This window comes from Calypte anna, chromosome 2 (genome assembly GCF_003957555.1).
Source record: "Calypte anna isolate BGI_N300 chromosome 2, bCalAnn1_v1.p, whole genome shotgun sequence".
In the NCBI taxonomy this organism is placed as follows: Eukaryota; Metazoa; Chordata; class Aves; order Apodiformes; family Trochilidae; genus Calypte; species Calypte anna.
Window position 1 is genome coordinate 132,471,514 of NC_044245.1, and position 22,949 is coordinate 132,494,462.

Below are 22,949 nucleotides of genomic sequence, written 5' to 3' on the forward strand. Positions count from 1 at the left end.
AGATTTGCAGAAATATTTGGTTGAGTGCAGTGCACTGAATCATAGTGTAATTCTCTGTTAAATTCAGTTTCTAATGCAGACACATCTTGAGGGGCTGCCATTCTCTGCACGGCATCAATTCTGTTTTCTCCCCTTCATACTTGAATATTTTAGGAATTTCACAACGTGATTCTTCCTTTGGGGTGTATCAGCTCTAGAGCATCTTCATTGGTTAATTTTGAACTTGGTCTAAAATCTGCCATCTTTCTCAGGACTAAAGGTGTCAATTGCTAGAAAATACATCCATGTACTTTCACTTCATTTTCAGAAAGCCTCTCAACAATATAGGCAAAATGCTCTTAAGGGTGACCGTGTAAAGGTCCACAGAGTCTTCAGGATCCCTCAGACCCTGGCAGACTTCTCCCTGGGGTGCCAACATGCTTTAACTGGCTTCCCATAGAAGCAGGGGTAAGCGAATGCATAAGAAAGAAAGGTAATGAGAACTGACAAATTGAAAAGAAATTGAGAGTTTAATCTGAAAAGTTGTGCTTGAGGGGGCTTCCATCATGATATTCCTATGGAGTAGCAAAAAGAGAAAAAAATTAAGAAACTGCAGAGTACGATGAACTTACATAATTTTTATCTTGCACCAGGCAGTATTTATTAATTTTGTTCCTGCCACTTTACAACACCTCTTTGCCTCTGAAAAAGAGAAAATTAAGTATACAAAACCTGGCAACCATAATGAACGTGTGAAATGCTCACAGATTATTTATAAGCATGCAAGTTATGTAGTAGTTGGAGATTCTGTCCCTTCTGCTCCTGCTTGGTGATGAAGAATGGTATTTTAATAGGCAGATGGTAAAGACAATTACAGTTTGGGGCTCAGCTGGGAGTTACATCAGTTTATTGCAAATTATTAGTTGATAAATGCTTTTGTTTACAAGCAAAGTCTTAAGCAGCTTTGTAATCAGTTTATCAGCTGCAGCCTGAATTTTGACAGCTTGCCTTTGGGTATACATTCACTTTTTTCCTGGCCATTTTGAAATCATGCTGACCAGGCAAGCAGAGTGGCAGCTCCTGTGCACCTGTATAATGCTTAATAAGCTGATTTTTCTTGTTAAGCCTGTTTTGGAAGAAATCATGAAGTACAGAATCCCCTTTAATTGTTAATCCATGTTAATGTGTACGGCAAAACTATTTGCTCATTCATATTCTTTTTTTTTTCTTTTTTTTTTTTTTAATTATTATTATTTCAATTGTGACTGGAGGTTGCTCAGTCTTGCTGTTAGCATTACAGGATTTGCTTTCTGCTGTTAACAGTCTCTCAGATGAATTAAATGGTTGACTCACAGAGGTTTACAATGCTTGTTTACTCTGGACTTGTATATGGCTTGGAAGATGGAAATGCTTTTAATCATAAAAAGTTTTCAGTCCTTTTTACTTACAGCTTCTACTGCAAAAGGCAGAACTATAATACCTGATTTTCAGCACATCTAGAGGAACTAATTTGGGGGCTTGGTAGAGGTTTTGTGCATGGGTGTAGTGTTTTGTTTTGTTTTGATAAGGTCTTTCTTAAATAGAAAAGACTGATTTAGGTGCTTATTGTAGCTTCTATGACATTTGCATTTTATAACATATTAAACATGCATATCTACTTTTAATGCCTTTTATTCAGTTATTTCTTTAGTAAGAGAGCCACTGATTTGTCACAGAGCCTTGTTTCCACCATAGCCAATGTAAAAAGTTCTAATGGCTTAAGTCGAAGCAAAATTATTTTTTCTGAACCGCCAACTGCTGCTTTGATTCCATGGTTGTTATAGCTGAGGAAAGCTCATTCTTGAACTTCAACCTGTGAGCTGAACATTAAGGTGAGGAAAGGTGCAAGATAGTTAGCAACAGTAGCAACTGTTTTCTCAGGGTTACAGTGCACACACTTAAATGCTTCAGCTTCTGTTCATTATAAAAGTTGGCTTTTGTTTCACCCACAGCCTTTAGCTTCTTCTGGAGCAAAGCCCATGTATTGAGTAGGCAGTCAGGTGTCTTAGCCAATATTTGTTTCTTGCTTTGGTTTTCCTGTTCTAAAACTTCCCCATTTGTCCTTCTGTTTAGTGTGTTTGTTTCCTTTACAAATACAACCTATCAGTCCAGCTCCCCTCTACATAATCCTTCCTTCCACTCAGGTGCCTTTGCCATTCACTCTGTGTTTGCCCAGGGGCAAGAAATGAGCCCTACAGCAGCAGGTGCAAGACAGCAGAAAATCCATTGATAAGATGAAGCATACACTGCTTTCTCTATAAGAAAGAGGTACCATTAAAGCATATCTATTGTCTCATTTAATCAGCTCCTTTTTTCAGACACTCGAGTCTCACAAAATAACTCTGAAAAGACAATCCACAGGCATGATTGTGTTTGTAAGGCTACAGAAAGGTCACCTCACAGCTGTGCTGTTAGGGAAGCAGGGATTGTAGGAATGTGTGTATCCAAAGCCCTGCTTCAGAGTAGTTGGTTTCAGTGGTCCATTTTCTCGCTCTCTGAAACCTGGTATATCCACAAAAGCTGGGGGAAGCAGCGAGGGTCACCTGGGAATGCCTTCTGGGAAGCTTTTTGTAGAGTGTCCATTCACTGATCCTAGAAAAAGTAGAAGGGTAGGTGAGATGGCTGTGACAGTAAGTCCTAGCTCCTTTGCAGTGATGATGGGAGTAGAACGTGGACAATGTCAGCAAGGGTTTATAATTTTTTTCAAGCTGTTTATCATTTCCTTTCTGAAGGATTAGTAAATTCTGAAATGGCACTCAAGTGAGACCCAATTCAAATGTAAAAAAGGGGTAACACTCAATTCAGAACTGAGGAATTTGTAAAGAAAATGAAGAAAGAAAAAAGAAAAGAAAAAATAAAAAATGGCTAAACTTGTGAAAGAATTCCTTCAACTTCCTTGTTTGAGTTTATGCTGAATTAAGGAAATATAACAGGTTTAGCATTTGTGGCAGGCTTTAATTTCAACCTCTGAGCAGCAGATTTAACTTCTTGTGATGTGGGAGGATATTACAGTTTTCAGCTTCATTCCATAAGTATTGCCATTTGTGCCAAACATTTAATAGTTTTACGCTGTGGACTGTCGTCCACCAGGAACTGATATCACCTAAGACTTTTTAGAGCCATCTAATAGAAAGATATGTATTCACTCTGATTAGCCCAGGATTTGAACGAGGGTCCCAGAAGAGATATATAAGCCTCTTAAATGCATAGAACTTCTAAGGATATGGGTTTAACTGTCTCCCCCTGTGGTAAATAAGCTGTGACAGCTCTATCAGGGGGGAAATGGCAAATAAAATTACCACATTTTTTTCCTGTGAATATTTTCTGAATGCTAATCTATTTCACTCTTTTACATTACAGAACTCTGTTTACATCCAGACATTTAATTGGAGGAAACATACAGAAATCCTCAAACTAACAGTTAGACAACAGATGAAAAAATAAGAGGTTTTTATACTCCTTGCTCTTCAGAAACAATGTTGAGTTGAGTTTTTGCTGATCAAGCTTTTTGCAGTATTACTTTGAGAGGGCTGCTGCAATACAGAACATGGTGTTTCAAGTAGCCATACTGCAGCAAGGGGAGACCTACCCCTTACAATGGGATTCCAGGTTTGATAGTCCATTCCCCTAGGACTGGCAAGTTTCTTGACTGTTTTTATCACCTATATAATGCCTGGCATTTTTAACTATAAAATCAACTACTCAAGTGAAAAGGCTATCAGCTGTCAATAACTAAGCTGAAGTCAGTCCCAAAGCTCAGGTTGACTCTAGTGCAGAAGTAAGAGCTATATTCTAAAGGAGTGTACTTCTCCTGTTTCTGGTCAGATATTTTATATCACAAAATGAAGTGATTTTAAAGCCACCTTCTTTAGTTTGGCAAGTGTCTTTAAGCTGAGTATTCTTCTGGTGTTTTTTTCTAGAAAATACCATTGTTGCAATTCCTTTATTTTTCAGTTTGTTCAGTGGGTTAAAAATTAAGCAGGCTCCATATTTTATGCTGTACAAAAAGGTAATATTAAATGTTTGTCTACTGTATTGGTCTAATTTGATAGAGTATAATAGATTTTATATTATATGCAGCCAATACACTGAAGGCTTATAAGATGCAAGAGTTTAGATAAAATTGAAGGTCAGATATCTTTTGGTAATCTCCTTTGATCAGTAAACAAGCGAAAATTATAGAAGATGCTTGGAAATCATCTCAATAATCTTAATGTAGTGCTAAAACTGATTTCTTTTTTTTGGTCAGAGCTTGAGTAGTTTAAATTTTCAGAGGTTATTTTTGAAACTATTCACAAAGAGATACTTAGAACCTTGGCATTAAAATACATGAATAGCAAAAATTCTGTGCAAAGTACATATTTTGTTTATGCATGTGAAAAATGCAAAGAATTATTTAGTAAATGGAACGACTGTTCACAAAATGCTTTTGATTTATTGCTGTATATACCACAGATCCATATCACTTATTCTTACATTATTTTATTCAAAAACTTGTATGAACCATGAGTTGGCATGTTGTAGAATACTGAAAAGGCATTAATCAACCTAAATAAACAAGTACATAGATTTATCTAACAACTATGAAGTAGTTAATAAATTTTTAGCAATTTTATTATAGAAAAAAAGGTCCAAAAGAGTAGTGCTTAATTATCTGGACTCCTCTGTGCTGGGCTCTCTTTTGATTGTATTAATGAAGCAGCTGGCCCATTGTTTCTCTTTAATTCCTCTATTGTTTTAAGAATATGTCACAGCTCTTTATTCTTTTATCAGGTGCTGTGCAGGAGGATCCACACAATACCTCATATTCCTACTGTATTTGCCAATGCACAAAGAAACCTCCAAAGCATTTTTCAAAGAAGGGGCACACATAATTTATAAGTTCTGTTCCCTGTACCACTCTACTGTCAAAAATTTCAACAGTATTGGATTTGAATTAATTATAATTTTTTATTAAACAATGTGTCTACATATAGATATATGTACTTTGTTCATGTCAGAAATTAGAGATCTGCCCAGTACCTTGTGCAGCACTGAACTGGCATTCATTATGCTGATTCTTCACAGCCCTATGGGTGAGAAGCAGGAAGAACCCAAATATGAAGATCCCATCCTATTGTGATGTGTAAATTCTCCTTAAATTCTTAACCTGTGCAGCAAAGAAGGGAAGATAATAAATTAACTCCAACCTCTAATACCATTACTAAAACATCATCGTTTACAAATTGGAATATTTCATTGGGAGAGGAAGGTTTATTTCCATTGACAGTTCCTGGAAGTCACTAGAAGTCAGTCTGTTGTTTAAATACATTCTGATAGTCTTTTGACCCTTCTTGCAAAAAAGATGTGTGTACAGGAAATGGGCTATTATGTTGTTGCAGCAATAGAATCAAATCCAGTAAGGACAAATTCTACTACACTGAAGCAGTACTTCTGAATTAGCTGGCACTGAAAATTTGGTTTAACAGAAAATGCCATTGATTTCTGAAACTTCTGTGAAAGATGTATGCAATTTCTGAGTCAAAAAACTAGGGTCAAATGGTTCTGCAAGGAAATCTGACTGATAAATAAGACAGGAAAACTGGGCTTGCCTTTGAAAGTGTGTTTATTCTGTTGTTACGCTGTTTTCATCCATGAAAAAATAGCTGCACTTCCTTCCATGAAACAGCTGCACTCAGTGGAAATGTTGTTTTTAGCTACTTGCTTTCTTAAGTCACCTATTGTAAAAGCAATGGTATCAGTCAAGACGCTTTAGGGTTCCATTTTTAAGCCCTTTTCTCCCAGTGGAGTTAACAGAGGAGTCTATCCTTTAATAGTTGGGGGTTTTTTCAGATTGACCCACAGACCACAAATGATGACTCCTCAAAGGTCTGCAAAAAATAAGTGGGAAAAAAAAAAAAAGCCTTCCATCAGAAGGCTCACTGTACTGGTCTGTGTCTTCTCTGAAAGTATTGTAGGTTTCTGAGAATCAAAATGAGTGAAGGGCCATCGCCAAATTTCTGGTTCTAAATATGATAGTACAGGTCACTTTGTTTTACAAAGAAATTCAAATGTAGAGGGGAAAAAAAAAGAGCTGGTTTGTTGTGTTTTTTTAAATTAAAAAAGAAAAGCAAGTTCCCCTTGTATTTTAGATGTCTGCCCTACATAAAATAAAGTTTTGTATTAGCATGCATATCTATCACTGCAGTACTCCTTATTCTGAATACAGAAGATAGAGTATTACAGCATCTAAACACAATTTAATTGGTTCAATTTACTATATATTTTTTATACTAAGTGTGGTTCCATATCTTGATGAGCCCAAATGCAGTTGGGCTTGTGGTTACAGCATTCTATTGCTTGCATTTTCTTATTTTTACAAAACAAATGTCCATAGTCATAGAGATAAATTAGAAAAAATTGTGCAAACATGACACATCGCTAAGATTTTTCCAGCATGCTATGTAATTATTAACCTGATTTTTGCCATTGAAAGAACACGTGAATTACAGATAGCATGGATGAAGTTAAATGCTTTTATAGTAGATACATTTTGCTTATACAGTATTCTATAGGTATGGACATACAATATAATTGAAGCTTTGTCAGCTCTGTAGCCTAGCAACAGATAATACTGTTAGGTTACTGAATTGCTCCTGGTTGACAAGTAGGGAGTATTTTTGTGTTTATCATGTTTGCTAATGATGGGATCCTTTCCAAAAGGCTTGTCTTAATCTTAATTAGAGTTTATCAGCAGAGGTCTGCATGACATTGTGCAGACACTGATTTCATAAATAATAAAAAGTGCAAGTGAAAAATTTGGCAGGAGAAGAAGATATTTAAGACTGTTGATTCTTGTAAGAGCAGCATGAATTTCCAAAATGTAATCAAGTTTGAACTGTGACTCTATTCTTTATTATCGAAACTTGCAGTACACTCCACTGCAGTTTTGACAGCAATTATGAGTATGATTTATAAGCTTCCTGTTAGGAACCAGATCTGTTTGCACAAGAATCTTGATCATAAACATTACAAAGAACAGTAAGTCCACAGTTTTTCGGGGACACTAAGACCTTAATTTTTCCTTCGCTTAAAAAGTTGGTTTGTTGGTTTATTGTTTTGGTTTTTTGTTTGTTTTGTTTTGTTTTGTTTTATTTAGTGGTGTTGGGGTTTTTTTTCAACCAGCAGAAATATTTGCAGTGAAAGATGCAGACAGAGAAGAGAATCCTGAAATAACCTTTCCATTCGGTGGAAAATCTGAAGGTATCAGGAAGCTGTTTCAGTGCCTAATCATTTGATAAAGAACTCATGTCAGTGCAATTGGAATGTAATTTTTTACTGTAGTTTGCACAACATGATATTCTTTAACTTGCCCAACTTTCAATGATTAAATGAGAATTTCTAATTCCAAAATGAAGTAGAAAAAGAATTCAAATGAATACATACTGCTTAGTGACGTTTTTATTCTCTTTGTCTGAGAAGAGACAATATATTGCAGGCTCAATAAATTTAATTCCAAATTCACAGAGTTAAAAGTATGCTTGTAGTGAAAAACAGCTTTCCAGTGTCACAAGCTTTCTAGTATTTCAAAAACCTCCCATCAGCACTTGAACAAGAGTAAGACTTGTCATAGAATCATGGAATCATAGATTTAGCCAGGTTGGAAGGGACCTCAGAGATCATCTAGTCCAACCCTTGACCCACCGGAGCAGTTGCTAGACCATGGCACTGAGTGCCACATCCAGTCTTTTTTTAAATGTCTCCAGGGATGGAGAATCTACCACCTCACCGGGCAGTCCATTCCATAGCCTAATCACCCTCTCCGTGAAGAAATTCTTTCTAATATCTAACCTAAACCTCCCCTGGCACAACTTAAGACTGTGTCCTCTTGTCTTGTTGAAGGTCGTCTGTGAAAAGAGTCCAGTTCCCATCTCGCTACAGCCTCCTTTCAGGTAGTTGTAGACAGCAATGAGGTCTCCCCTGAGCCTCCTCTTCTTCAGGCTGAACAGTCCCAGCTCTCTCAGCCTCTCCTCATAGGGCCTGTGCTCAAGTCCCTTCACCAGCCTGGTTGCCCTCCTTTGGACCTGCTCCAGGACCTCTACATCCTTCTTAAACTGAGGGGCCCAGAACTGGAAACAGTACTCGAGGTGTGGCCTAACCAGCGCTGAGTACAGGGGAAGAATCACCTCCCTGGACCTGCTGGTGACGCTGTTTTTGATACAGGCCAGGATGCCATTGGCCTTCTTGGCCACCTGGGCACACTGCTGGCTCATGTTCAGTTTCTTGTCGATGCAGACTCCCAGGTCCCTTTCCACCTGGCTGCTCTCCAGCCACTCTGTCCCCAGTCTGTAGCGCTGCATGGGATTGTTGTGGCCAAAGTGCAGGACCCGGCACTTGGCCTTGTTGAACCTCATCCCGTTGGAATCGGCCCAGCTCTCTAGTCTGTCCAGGTCCCTCTGCAGAGCCCTCCTGCCTTCGAGTTGGTCCACAAACTTCTTAACTCACCATGTAAAACAAGACCCTATTCAGCATAAAGGTACTCATTACAGGCAAGAAGAGGTCCAAAATCATGAGTTCTTTTCTGATCACTGTGTCTTGTAGGTCTGGGAAACTTGGCCTGGTAAAGCTTTGTTAGTAACATTTAACCCCCATAGTCGTTTTCTGACAAAAGAAACAATTGCTTATAAAAATTTTATCCACTTTAATTAGAGCTTCATCTCTTAAATGATAGGCCTTTATGTTTCCTTATAAAATCTCCATGTCTTTGCAAATATTTCAGGCAAACATCTTCCTGTCTCCTTCTCCATTGCCACCAGTACTTGGCACAGACTTCCTTCTTATTCTTTTGAAAATCTGTCATTAACACTGACCTTTGCTTTATGAAAAGATGTTGTGTTCCTGAGATATTACTGTGCATGTGTCAGTTGTGCCTTAGCTTATAGAAACCAAGAACTTTTTTCATGTTTTGTAACCACCACCTGTAAGGAAGCCCCAGTCCCTGACAAGGGTGCCTAGACAGCATAATAATTCATGCCATGGTCATGATTGGAACTTCCTATTAAATTTGTAAGCCTCTGCCAGCTTCTCCGCAAGCCATTTCCCTAATTACACAGTAGAAGGCTCAAGGTGACTTCTCTTCCACTGTTTTTCTGCTGTGCATGAAGGCCATCATCTTTGCATTCACAGCATTAAGGGGAAAAAAGTTGTTTGCGTCTTTCAGAAGAGCAGTGGGTGCTTTACCATGTGCAAACAAGTGAGAAACAGACAAGAGGGGACTGTGCTGAGTCCTGTGCCTGTGGGTGATTTGCTGCAGAGGTGATATACTGCATCTTTTGGGAGTTACCAGCTTAGCCAAACACAGTATCATATAATGATGAAAACATGGATGTCTGTGTCATGATCACTTACATGCCTCATTTTCTATAGAGTGAGATAGAAGAAATCAAAATAATAGTGTAATTTTTATATCTGAATCCTGCTGTGTGGAAGGTTTGTATTCAAATGCAAGAGTGGATTAAACATCGGAACTTCTGATTTCCTTTAATAAGCCAAGCTAGAGATTGTTGTTCTTCCAAAGCTGTCACAGGACCCACTCATCTGTGCCTGCTGTAGGTGTGACAGCCTCCAGGAGCTGGGTGGAGCAGGCAGCTGAGGTCACTGCTCCCTTCAGCTGTCGGAGTTTAATCTGCTGCTGGACATGAGTCAACACCCTGAGGAGCTCTAACACCAGGAGTCTGAGTCAGCCTTTTAGCTGATCCAGACTGATTGCAGCTGGAGACCCAGTAATCAACTACGCTTTCTCCCCCACCCCTCCAAGGGTACAGTATGTCAGGATCTTTGCTGGGATAGAAAAAGTCTCAGTTGGTACTTCTGCAGTGACATGTTTTTGTTTTATTAAAAGAGACAGTGAATAATACAGTCTATGAAGTGCTCTTTTCTGTCTTGAAATATACTAAAACATAAAGGTTGATTATTACGTCATTTGTGTATAAATAAGGTAGAAGTCCCTGTTCTTCCCAGAAAATGAACTGTGTGGTGTTTGCAGTGCCCAGTTTCAGGTTCTCAAATTGCAGAATGTATATCATGTAATTTTATCTACAAGACTACTGGAGTACTTAAGCCTGGTTCTCTCTTGAAGAGGTTTTATACCAGTTTAAATCCGAAGGCTTCTGTATGTTTACCCTTGACTTCTATCAGGCAGTAAGTCAGACTGTGCACTTTAAATGTTTGAATTCCTGCTTGGGTGTTAGGATTCTGCCTCTGTAGACATTTATGGCACTATCTTCACTTTTGATCTTCTTATTGTCTAGAGGAAATTACTCAGATTGGCACCATTTAATGCTGTTGTTCTAGAGGGTAGTAAACCTTCATGTGCTTTGGTCCCATCACAGTAAATTGTTTGTAAACTTTGAAGCCACCTTCAGCTGCTGTATTACCAAGGGGTGAATAGAAATACACTTTTCTTGCTTTGAAACTTTTACACCACTTTGAGGTCTGGAAGCTTAGCTTTATTTTTCCACTGAAACACATTGTCAGTGACGCTGTTTTGTTTGCTCATCTTTGAAAGCTAATAGACTAGTTTAATTAATTGTCCAAGATTTCTCTAAAACAATGTCCTAATTCTTCCATTTAGCTGTGGCATATCATACACTGTTGTTATCTCCTCCACCAGATTTTTGCAACAAGTTGTTTTAAAACTATAATCTCTTTGAGGGGAAAAAATGAAGTGCAGTTGAAAAGGCAGTTATGCCGAAAGATAAACACAGCAATATTACTTATCAAAATGAGTACAGTTTTTGCTTGCCTAATGAATACAACATATAGCTTTTTCTATATATACAAAACCTGAGCGAAAAAAAAGCTTTATAACATGTAAAGTATGCAACGTTATTTCAGGCATAACTGTATTGGATATGTATCTAGGCCTGAGAGTGTAGATAACACAATATAAGTGCTTTGGCTGTCTAAACATGTTAAATAAATGAGCATTCACTATCACATTCAAATACATTAGTAGATGTACTCGCATAGTTAATTTTCTTTTTAATGCACTACACGTGACATTTGCAGCACAGAGCTATAGTGTATCTTACTGTTTGATGAAAGTTCTTCCACCTCCCCCCCCCCCCCTTTAAACAAACCTTTATTTGAATAAGCCTTTATGAAACAGATCTTTGGCATATCTTCTTTTCAGGAAGTTCAGTCAGTGTAAGCAGAGATAAAGCAGTCATGTTACGAAGAATATTACATAAGGGAAGATTTTTTAGAGAAAGGGTGGCAAACATAAGGGAGGGGAAGAATACCCTTAAGAGGAAATCTTGATTTCTTTCTTGCAGCTGTTTGGCTTTATTGTGCTGTGATTCAATGTCCAAAATAAAACAAAAAATATAGAGAGGAAGTTTGGTGAAAAGTAATTATAAGAAAAATGCTATATGAAGTATTTTCACCTATATCTTGATTTTTACAATGCTAGCATTTTGGGAAAAAATGAAAAATTAAAATTAACAGTCATACTGCAAATAGGATAAGTATCATCAAATTGTTATACATTGAAAACTCCTACACTGTCGGCAGGAAGACTGAAAATAAAAATTACTTGCCTCTTTACCTTGAACAAGCCATAGAAATTTGAAAAAAGAGTGTGAAGATAAAGCACTGATGTTTTAAATTCTGGAATCTGATATCATCAATTAAATCTTTCTGCTTTTATGTTTCCTGTAGGAGGGCAGCTTTGGTGTACCACAACCAAGGCCATCTCAGAGGGTGAAGAGCTGATTGCCTTTGTTGTAGATTTTGACTCAAGGCTGCAAGCTGCTAGTCAGATGACTCTCACAGAAGGGATGTATCCTGCACGCCTGCTGGACTCCATACAACTGCTCCCTCAACAGGCTGCAATGGCATCTATTTTGCCTACAGCTATTGTGAACAGTAAGTAGTGAATACTATTCTATGTTGTTGGTTTTTTTGAAACAGCAGTGCTTTGTGGCTCACCCGAAGAGCTTATACAGTGATAGTGTATTCAAGACCACAGAAACCACATGACTTAAACCCCAGAGATCGAAGCCTGCTTTTGTTCCCCCATCATCTCAGATGAACTCACAGAGATAAAAGGAGAAAGAAGGATGGTCTGGTAGCTGGGCTCTGTGAGAGCCTCACCCAGAATATCTGATCTGCCCGTGAGTGGAGGTTCTGTGATCTGCTCCCAGAGGCACTATGATCAGAAACTGTTAAAAAGGTAGATAAGATAGGCCTGTTAGCTCACAAGTCAAGCCTCTCTTGCTCAAGTAAGCAGGTTGCTTAGAGCTGCAGCTTCTGGTAATAATTTGTGATACTCAATTGAAAAGAAAGAACACACTTCTTCAGTGAGTGTTTCAAAATACAGTGGAGGTCATGGCTCACAGCAACCCTGATTTATTGTAGTATCTCCACTCAATGTTGCTGCCTAAGAATGCTTTTACGCCCTCTGGGCACCACTAGACCCTATCATGGACAAAACACAGCATGTAGTTAAATGCTGTCCTTAGAGAGGAGGCACATGAGTACATAAATCAGTTCCCGAACTGGGACAGTTCAGCTGTAATTCTCTATTTTTTTTTAATTACTCCTTTTTACCTTTATTCAGCCATATTTCCTCATTGTCCTCTCTAAGTACTTTTTGAAATCATTAGCTCTTACCATGAACCTCACCAGTCATTATTTAGTCCCATTGCACATCCTTGTCTCTCAGCACTTTGAAAGCATTTACATTTAGATCACATGTTGGTACACTTCTTGCTTGTGGTTTGTAAGTATTTTAGTTAGTTATAGTGAACACATATTGCAGGTGTGGGTGCACATGCCAAGGATGTGATCTGCCACTTCTGTAGCAACTTAGCTAATCCCATGTTTTCCCTTTTCTTCTTTTTTTTTCCAAGTTTTTAAATCATTATTATTTTTTATATAATTGCTTATTTTCTGAGTACACAGTCTTAATAGCTACACATAGCCCATTTTAAGAGATAAAACGTAAAATGTCCAAATCATCCAAGTTCTCCCTTCCAGAGAATGAGTTGGCAGCAACCTCAAGCCCTTTAGCTAAGCACATTCATTTTTACCCCAGCAGTGGGGTTGCTGTGAGCTGACATACTTGTTCACAGAACCAGTGATTAGCACTGTACAGGACCTTTCCAAGAGAAGGTGTGAGAAGCCCCTGAAGTGGACCACCAAGTTAGGGCAGACCAGTGTTTATGGCCAACAGCTGGAAGGAAGCCACCAGGGATGAGGTTACTAAGCCTAAGGAGCAAAGACTCATTCACAGCTTCCTGCAGCTGAGGGTGTATTTTTGTGCAGATCTACACAAGGCTGGCTCTGGGCTTTGGCAAAGTAATCAGATTTCTACAGCATCAAATTTCTGGAAACACTTTTGCTGCCAGTGCTGTCTCCTGCAGAGCCCTGGAAAGCCTCGCTGTTCATTGCTTCTTCTGCTGCTAAGAGAATAAGTTTATGGAGCACCAGCTCTTGCTTCACCAGTTTAGCAGCAGCTCTGAGTAATCAGTGCCCTTAACTCCAGGAGGCTGCTGAAGTAGCAAGTCTCACTTTTCAGAACCTTCCACCCTAGTTCTAACTGCCTCTGACCAGGCAGGGCTGTTGCCACATTTCATTGTTGAGTGAAATTCAGTTTCTTCATTAAAGTTTTGAGATTGATGTGAGTCCAGTAATATGCTCAATACATCTCTAGATGTATAGTGAGACATCTCTTAACCATTATTTTTCTAGATCTCTGACAGAAAAACCTCCAACAATTTCTAGAAAAATGAAGGGGGCTTAGGGGCTTTTGCAATGTTTTCCAACATTTTCTATTTGAAAAATCATTTTGGAATACCACCTTTGACTCATGCAGCTTTAAATTAGATGTTTCATTTCCTGAACTGATCAATGGGGCATTGATCATGGATCCATGATCCATTGCATCACTCTGGGGGAGTGATAGTTTTAGATCCCATACATTTTTCTCTCTGGAACTGCATCCTCTCACTGTGTTAAACTCCTCAAATGGGTTCCTCTGCATGGCATAAAATGGGAGTCACATTCACTATACATAACTGGAGCATAACTGGACTGTCCAGGCTATCTAACCCATAGGAAATAAAGAGTTGTCTGGAAGTCAAATTCATTAAGATAATAAGAAAATTAAGTTCTGTGATGGAATGCAATCAAATGGATTCAGATAGGACACGTTGCCCTACCAGAATTTCCTATTACTACTGTTGGACTTTCCTTCTGTGAAAACCTCAATGTTCAACTTTTTTAACCCATTTGATGTCAGCATTCACAGGAGAAAGATATTTCAAACTATGCAAGCCTTGTCAGTAATGTTTTAGTAGTATATACTGGAATACTACTCCAATAAATGGTTTTTCGTGTTTTAAATTAATGCACAATTATTCACTGGCAAAGGGAAAAATAAAAACTGGGAGTGGTGAAAATATTTTATGCAGATTAATAAGCATAGAAATAGACAAGCATTAACAATACAGTCAGAGAAGCAAACTAAGCAATGTAAATTTTGTCTGCATTTATAGGTATTTAACAAGTAAAGGACTCATTCATTTTGGAGGGTTGGAGAGTTCATCTTTCATCCCCCAAAAGAATTAGAAGAGAGCAGTTGTCTTAAACACATCAATATTTGAAAAGTAAACTTTCATAAATTACAATTAATTACATCAGCTGCGCAAACCATGTATTTCAGAGCAGCCAACCATTTTTCAGGACTGAGTTAATTGCAGTTGCTAGTTGGTTTTGCATTCTGATGCCAGAGGGAGTTTTGATGTTTAGCAATATGTGTTTGGATGTTGACTGCTATTGCCCCGTCTGTGATGCTGAGGTCAGCTGGCACCTCATAGTGTATCCTCTGCTAGTCTCATGAAAATGTGAGCAGTGTCCAGACCAGTTTTAGGGAATGATCCTAGGCCAGTGGTTAATCCTGAACTGTATGCAGGAGTGCATATGGTGTTATTTGACTTAATGGAAAAGTGTGGAAGAGACCATTCCTGTGATTTAACAACACAAACAAGAAGTTCCAGTGCTCCAGATTGGCCCATGTCATTTATTAGTCAATTTACTAGTGAAGATGTATCCTAAAGCAATGGGATTTCTTCCCTGTTCTCTCTGATAGGTGGCAATTAAGTTTTCAGAAGGATCAAACAGGTCTTTTGTCCTTCTGAGACACATACTCAGTGTGTACTGTGTAGATATCCTTCTGACAGGATATTTTAAACCAAATATCTATCTGCCCTGTGTAAATACACAAAGTATTTACAGTAGTCGTTACTACACTTCATATGAGTAAAGTCTGTATCCTTCAGTACATGATCAAAATACCCACTCCCTCTGCTGCTGGCAAGCACTCTGTGCAACCTCTGCATTGTCTTCCCCTCACAGAGGGTGCTGACCCTTTGGGATAGAAGACAATGAAAAATTGCATTATTCTTAGAGAATACGCTTTTGCCTAGTGAGAAGTGGAACAGAAACAATTTACCAGAGAGGACAAAATTCTACTGGAAATTTTAACTTCTAATATTAATAACAACAGGAACCTGGGAAATAAACATTCTGCTAAGTGGAATATTACATTCAACACTGTAGGATCTCAAGGAAAGGTAATGTAGTCAGGACTGCTGGATATCAAAGCAAAAGGATTTTACAGGAACAGCAGCATAAGCATTCTGAAAACATACATTCTTCAAAATGATCTGCAATTAGCACTCAGTTTCTAAGGCTCAATGTTGGAAAGACTTGTGCACAAATAATAAAATGCACAATTGAAAGATGTCTTCTATTGCGTAGTGGTGTATTTGAAATGCAGCTTATTTCTTGAATTAGTAATGTATATTAACAACAAACAATTTCATTTTGTTTTTTAGATAATTGGACATCAAAAACTTCTATCTTTTTTTTACTATTTTTAAAATTTTCTAAAAGAAACAACTGCCTCTAACATTCAGTCTCTCACCTTCAAGTGACATTATAATAAACCCGTGACTCTGTTTTCAATATTTTACTAAATAAGCATGCATTTAATGGGAAAGTGAGGGGAATTAATCCAGCTGTGTTAATTGGTTGGCAGTGAGTGCTCTGTGGCTAACTTGCACCTGGTTATATTTGCTTGCAGAGGACATATTTCCTTGCAAATCCTGCGGCATTTGGTATCGAAGCGAGCGGAACCTGCAGGCTCATCTCATGTATTACTGCAGTGGGAGGCAACGAGAGGGGCCTCAGCTGCCAGAGGAGAATGAAGATAGTGCTCAGCAGATATCCAGTGTCTGCCCCTTTCCACAGTGCACCAAAAGTTTTTCTAATGCAAGAGCTCTGGAAATGCACCTAAATTCTCACAGTGGTGAGTATATTTTCCCATGTCATCTAGATTTAGCTATTTGAAGAATTATTCACTATGGACACTTTCCAAATACATGCAAGTATTAGATGTAGATACTACCAAAATGTCAACTGTTTCTGATGGGCAACCAGTGTCATTTATCTTACCTACTAATCCTCTTTTGAATATTGTCTCTCTCTTAAGATGTGTATATGTTCGTGCAGGCTGCATTTCTGTACTGGTGAGGGTATGCTCAGAAATCCAGATGCTGTTAGACTGCTGCTCCTTGGTCTCTTAGTGATGGAATCAATTACTGCAGTATTCCATCCACCAAACTAGACTACAGTCTCTACCTACGCAGTTTTGCTGCTCAGCAGAGTAACATACAGCATCAGAGAGCAAGTCCTTCTGAAATAAGATCTTAGGGTCCTAGGATAGGTTTCTTTAGGCTTTAAGGATCAGCATCTGCAACTCTGTGTGCTTTTCCCAGGATACTTTTTTCATTAAAACTTCTCATTTCTTAACAATATTCTTTCCCTCTGTATAAATATAAAATGGGAACAGTATTTTCTTTCTATATGTTGTTAAAATTACATATAAGATACATCATATACAATGATATGCAGAAAGTGGAGTTCCAAAATTCTTGACATTAAAAATCTAGAAATTGGCAGAAATTCTATCTCTCCCTGAAAGTCCTTTGATTATGCTGTTTGAATTAGGGCTGGAAACACAAGCTGCAAGTTTGCAGAACATTCTGCATTACAGTTTTCAGTAGCAGAGAAAACCTAAAAATAGAAAATAATGCATTATCAGGTTATGCCTGTATTGAATGTTGAATATTGAATATTGTGTCCAGTTCTGGGCCCCTCAGTTTCAGAAGGACCACAAACTGCTTGAAAGAGTCCAGCGTAGAACAACCAAGATGGTTAAAGGAGTGGAACATCTCCCTCGTGAGGAAAGGCTGAAGGAGCAGGGTCTGTTCAGCTTGGAAAAGAGGAGACTGAGGGGTGACCTCATTAATGTTTATAAATATGTAAGGACAAGTGCCAGGAGGATGGAGTAAAGCTTTTCTTAGCAGTGACTAATAACAGGGCAAGGGGAAATGGTTATAAACTGGAGCATAGGTGGTTCCATATAAATATTAGGAAGAATTTTTCCACTATGAGGGTGACAGAGCACTGGAACAGGCTGCCCAGGGAGGTTCTGGAGTCTCCTTCCCTGGAGACATTCAAAGCCCACCTGGATGCATTCCTACGTGACCTCCTGTAGGTGACCCAGCTCTGGCAGAGTGGGTTGGACTATATCATCTTTTGAGGTCCCTTCCAACTTTCTATGATTTCTATGATTTCTATGACTGTCTAGTGTAGAGAGCTGTGTCTAGAAAGAGGTAAGGGGCCTCTTGTTAAATGAACAGTGTGAAGAATACTCATGTGTGTTTTATTCACAGAAGAAAGCCTTATTCAGCTGCAGCATAAAACTGCTGGGGGAGTCAGAATCTAATCTGTAGACTTGGTGAAATGAAAAATGTTCCTCTAATACTTGGGTAGCAATTAAAAATGTAGAAGGTATCATTTTGGCTTGGAGGAATTTGGTACCTCCCAGAGCAGGACTAGAGAAACTCCCTTATGTAGACAACACAGACAACACTTGGCCATTCATTTAGTGGTCAGATCTTTTTGTGCTTCCAGATCTTAACTTTTGAATACCAGCCTATTGCCATTTTCTGTCTCTTGCCTAGCAAATATTTCACTGTTCAGTGAACCAGTGTAACAGTAGGAGCAGCTTCAACATGAGCAGGTGAATGCAGCCCAGCATGTCTTACAGCCTAGTAATTAAAACTGTGTACACTTGGAAGATAACAAATTCATTTCTCCCTAGTAGAGGAAAATTCTGAATTTTTGCTGTTGTGTAAAAAGGTTGCTTCAGCTCTTTGCATTAAGTGAAATACTGTTGGCTTAGGTGGCAGGAGGGTTTTCAGCCATGAGCTGTGATTGACCCTGTCTCTTGCAATCTAGAGATGAGTATCTGTGTTCCTTGAAAGACAGAGCTGTGAGATCCTGCTGAATTTCCACTTAGAATCTTTAGGAATTTCTTGGATCAGAGGCTTAAACTTAGGTCTTCCCCTTCTTTTTAATGATAGATAAACATTTCAGTGATTTTTCACTCTATTCCAGATCCTGTCAATCTTCATTTTTCTATGCAGATTATAACAAGTTATAACAGCTTCTGCAATAGGAATGAAACATTCCTTTTCCAAATGCCCTGTAAAATAAGGCTGTGATTGCTTCAACTTCTGTCACCTTACCTGCTGGAGGCTGTAGCAGACCCACACTACAGGAGCACAGAGGCCTAACTGAAATGCAAAGTCTGTAGAGTCACTCCACTGTGACTATGATTTTCCAAATCACATGATTTGGAAATGTATGAAACATCACCTCATGACAGTGGAGGAGCTAAAGCTTTACATGGCCTCCTGGTGAAAAAGTTCCTGCCAGGGAACAAGCTCTGATTACAGTGCTGTGGGTCTCCTTGACTCTGTTCTGGCCTTTGAGGCTAAGAGTAGCATGGGATCACTGATGCTAGGGTAGAACTGAGCACCTGAAGGTATAACAGAATTACATTCCACAGATTGAGTCTCGGAATTCTTACAGCTTTATATTGTCTAACTGCCATAAACCTAGGTTACCTGACCAAGGCATAGTATGTGTGTGTTGACACAAAAAATACCCATTTTATGTTCCAGGTATCATCTCTACCAATATTTTTTTCAGTTTTTATTGTCTAACAGGTAATAAGAGTCTGTTAGACTCTTACAGAAGAGAAATTTGTTTAAAGCATTTTCAGTTTCAAAATACCATGAAACATGGGGAGGATATTTATTGTTTCAGTGGTTATTGTAAGATGGTTTTGAATGTACTATTCTTGGTAGGGAAAGCTGTAGTGATTTCATGAGGAAAAGGTGATGTATTACAGCAGTAGTTGCCTACGGCCATTATATGTGGAAGATAAAATGTTGGTGAAGCCACATCTTACTCCTCTTCCTCTCATCACAATGAATGCAATCTCATCAATCATTCCTGATGAGGATAGATCTATATCCTGCTCCCCCAACTCATGCAGGCAAAGAGCTGAGCATCAATAAAGCTCAAAATGCTACTTCTGCTTTCTCTGTGGCTTTAAGGCACCCTTGAGTTTGAGGGCTGTATGTCAAGCTGCACCACAACTTTGTGTTTCTTGACTTTAATGAATTTTCTGTGCTTCAAAATTCCCAGTGATTGTGTATGGGGAACATTATGTCTCCTTTAGTTAAAACTGCAATTTCTAAGACATTTTCATTTAGAATAAGTCCAGTCTATTTTTATCCTTTCCCTTGTTCTTTCTTTCTTTCCCTTTCTCTCTGCTGAATGCATGCAGATACTAAGGCTATCCAGAGAAGTTTGGGACTATCCTCTAGCAGTTCGAGGAAAGAAATTTTGAACCAATTCCAATATTTTCAGGGTGACTAATATCTCATCAGAAGAAAATGAGTTATTCTCACACTGTTTGTACCTTCTGTGCAACTGATTTCTCGGTATGCTTCATGAAATGCAAAGCGGTCACTTTATTTTGTATTTTACTTGTCTTTTCTATAGGAGTGAAAATGGAAGATTTTCTCCCACCCGGAGCTAGTCTGAAATGCACAGTTTGTACTTACACTGCAGACTCAGTGATTAACTTTCATCAGCACCTGTTCTCCCATCTTACTCAAGCTGCCTTTAGATGCAATCACTGCCATTTTGGCTTCCAAACTCAGAGGGAGCTACTGCAGCACCAAGAGTTACATGTCTCTGGCAACAAAATTCAAAGGGAAAGTGACATTGAACACTCTCCAAGTGGTAATGAAGAAGGTTTACAGCCAGCAACGGACCTATTGAGCAGAAATGATGTTCCCCAGAGCCAAAAGACCATGCAGACTAAAGATGCAAGTTCTGATACAGAGCTTGATAAATGTGAAAAAAAGGCTCCACTTTTCCTTCCAAACCAGAGACCAGAAACCCAGCCTGCAACAAATAAGCAGAGTTTTTCGTACACTAAAATAAAATCTGAACCATCCAGTCCAAGACTTGCTTCATCGCCAGTTCAGCCTAGTATTGGTCCTTCTTTCCCAATGGGACCTTTTCTTTCCCAGTTTGCTTTTCCCCAAGACATCACTGTGGTTCCTCAGGCTTCAGAAATACTGGCCAAAATGTCTGAACTCGTCCACCGAAGACTAAGGCATGGAAGTAGCAATTATCCTCCTGTAATTTACAGCCCTTTGATGCCCAAAGGGGCCACATGTTTTGAGTGTAACATAACTTTCAATAACTTGGACAACTACTTAGTACACAAAAAGCATTATTGCAGCAGCCGATGGCAGCAGATGGCAAAGTCACCAGATTTTTCCAGTGTTCCAGAGAAAATGCCAGAAGCTGTAAGCCCCAGTAATGGCCAAAGCTCTATAAATATCCTGAATGCAGCTCCTCACACATCAGATCCAGAGAATCAACTTCTGCAGACATCTTGCATAAACTCTTCCAGTGTTTTAGATTTGATTGGGCCAAACAACAAAAGTCACGAAAAAGACTTTACAGCACAATCTAAAAAGTTGTCAGCTGCAAGCAACGGTGATGAGAAGATAAACGGAAAACCTTCTGATGTGAAGAATCCCAGCGCTCCTTTAGTAGAAGGGGAGAGTGATCCTAACAAGACCACATGTGAAGCCTGTAATATTACTTTCAGCAGACATGAGACCTACATGGTCCACAAGCAGTATTACTGTGCCACTCGCCACGATCCCCCACTGAAGAGATCTGCTTCCAACAAAGTGCCTGCCATGCAGCGAACGATGCGCACCCGGAAGCGAAGGAAGATGTATGAGATGTGCCTACCAGAGCAAGAGCAAAGACCACCACTAGTCCAACAGAGATTTCTGGAAGTGGCTAATCTTGGCAATCCTTGTACATCTACTCAAGAGTCAACAGAGGGCCTTGGAGAATGCTACCATCCACGGTGTGATATCTTTCCAGGAATAGTCTCAAAGCATCTGGAAACGTCACTGTCTATTAACAAGTGTGTTCCAGTTTCTAAGTGTGATACTGCCCACTCTGCTGTCTCTTGCTTGGAGATGGATGTGCCAATAGATCTCAGTAAAAAATGCTTACCCCCGTCAGAGAGGACGTCCACATCTCCCAAAAGGCTACTGGACTACCATGAGTGCACAGTATGCAAGATTAGTTTTAACAAGGTAGAGAACTACCTGGCTCACAAGCAGAATTTTTGCCCTGTCACTGCCCATCAGCGTAACGACCTAGGACAGCTCGACAGTAAGGTGTTTCAAAACCCAGAAAGTGAAAGAAACAGCCCAGATGTCAGTTATGAAAGAAACATAATCAAATGTGAGAAAAATGGCAACTCCAAACAGTCCTCTCCTAATGGAAACTTATTTTCAACACACTTAGCAACACTTCAAGGACTAAAAGTCTTTAGTGAAGCAGCCCAGCTTATTGCTACAAAAGAAGAAAACAAACATTTGTTTCTTCCACAATGCCTTTACCCTGGAGCAATAAAGAAAGCTAAAGGAGCAGATCAGCTTTCTCCATATTATGGAATAAAGCCAAGTGATTACATTTCTGGTTCTCTTGTCATTCATAACACTGATTTAGATCAAAGCACAAATACAGAAAGTGAGTCTCCTAAAGGCCAGGCACCTTCAAACGGTTGTGCTGTGCAGAAGAAAGAGTCTCTTCCACTACTGCCAAAAAACCGAGGCATGGTAATAGTTAATGGGGGACTAAAACAGGAGGAAAGACCTGCTGCAAACCCACAGCAAGAGAACATTTCCCAGAATCCTCCACATGAAGATGGGCACAAGTCTCCCTCTTGGATCTCTGAGAATCCCTTAACTGCAAATGAAAATGTCTCTCCAGCCATTCCTACAGCAGAGGAACAGTTGTCTAGTATAGCTAAAGGCGTGAATGGTTCTACCCAGGCCCCAACCAGTGGAAAGTATTGCCGACTGTGTGACATCCAGTTCAACAATCTTTCAAACTTTATTACTCATAAGAAGTTTTATTGCTCGTCACATGCAGCAGAACATGTCAAATGAAACAATTGGTCACCTTTGGTACCTGTGTTTAGCATATTGTTCCATACAGTCTAAAGAAAGCTGTTTGAATTACATCTGGACAATCAGGAGATATCTCTATTACTGAGTTGAAGACTTAAAGGTGTAATTTCATTACAGTCCATTAGTAAAGTGTATTATTGGTGCCATTTTCAAAAATATTTATTTATTTTACCAGCAGTATTCATAGCTGTAGTTATGTTATTTTTTATTTAAAAAACTTTATATTAAAGTCATTTGTAATGTTATTGTATAGTTATTGTGTAGCACATATGGTTTGCACTGTATAGTAGATTTTAAAGAAAATAGTCACAAACAATACAGAAAAGCATTTTAGAAATAGCTTCAAAAGCACTTGTGTATCCTGATTTTTTTTTCTTATATGCTGTTGCAAATATATGTATATGCTAAAATATAACTTGCAAAGAAGTTTCAACTATGCTGTAAAGTTCG

The 22,949-nt window shown here is 38.9% G+C and overlaps 1 protein-coding gene across 2 annotated transcripts in view; it reads left to right on the forward strand.

The window, feature by feature from the left end:
- ZFPM2 (zinc finger protein, FOG family member 2) overlaps positions 1 to 22,546 on the forward strand; it is a 304,056-nt gene extending 281,510 nt beyond the window's left edge. For both annotated transcript variants that reach the window (XM_030445147.1, XM_030445149.1), the window contains 3 exons: positions 11,719 to 11,925; positions 16,148 to 16,372; positions 19,987 to 22,546. In XM_030445147.1, the coding sequence (XP_030301007.1) occupies positions 11,719 to 11,925; positions 16,148 to 16,372; positions 19,987 to 22,478 (2,924 nt within the window). In that variant the 3' untranslated portion in view covers positions 22,479 to 22,546. The remainder of the gene's footprint in view (positions 1 to 11,718; positions 11,926 to 16,147; positions 16,373 to 19,986) is intronic.
- Positions 22,547 to 22,949: the final 403 nt, after the last annotated feature.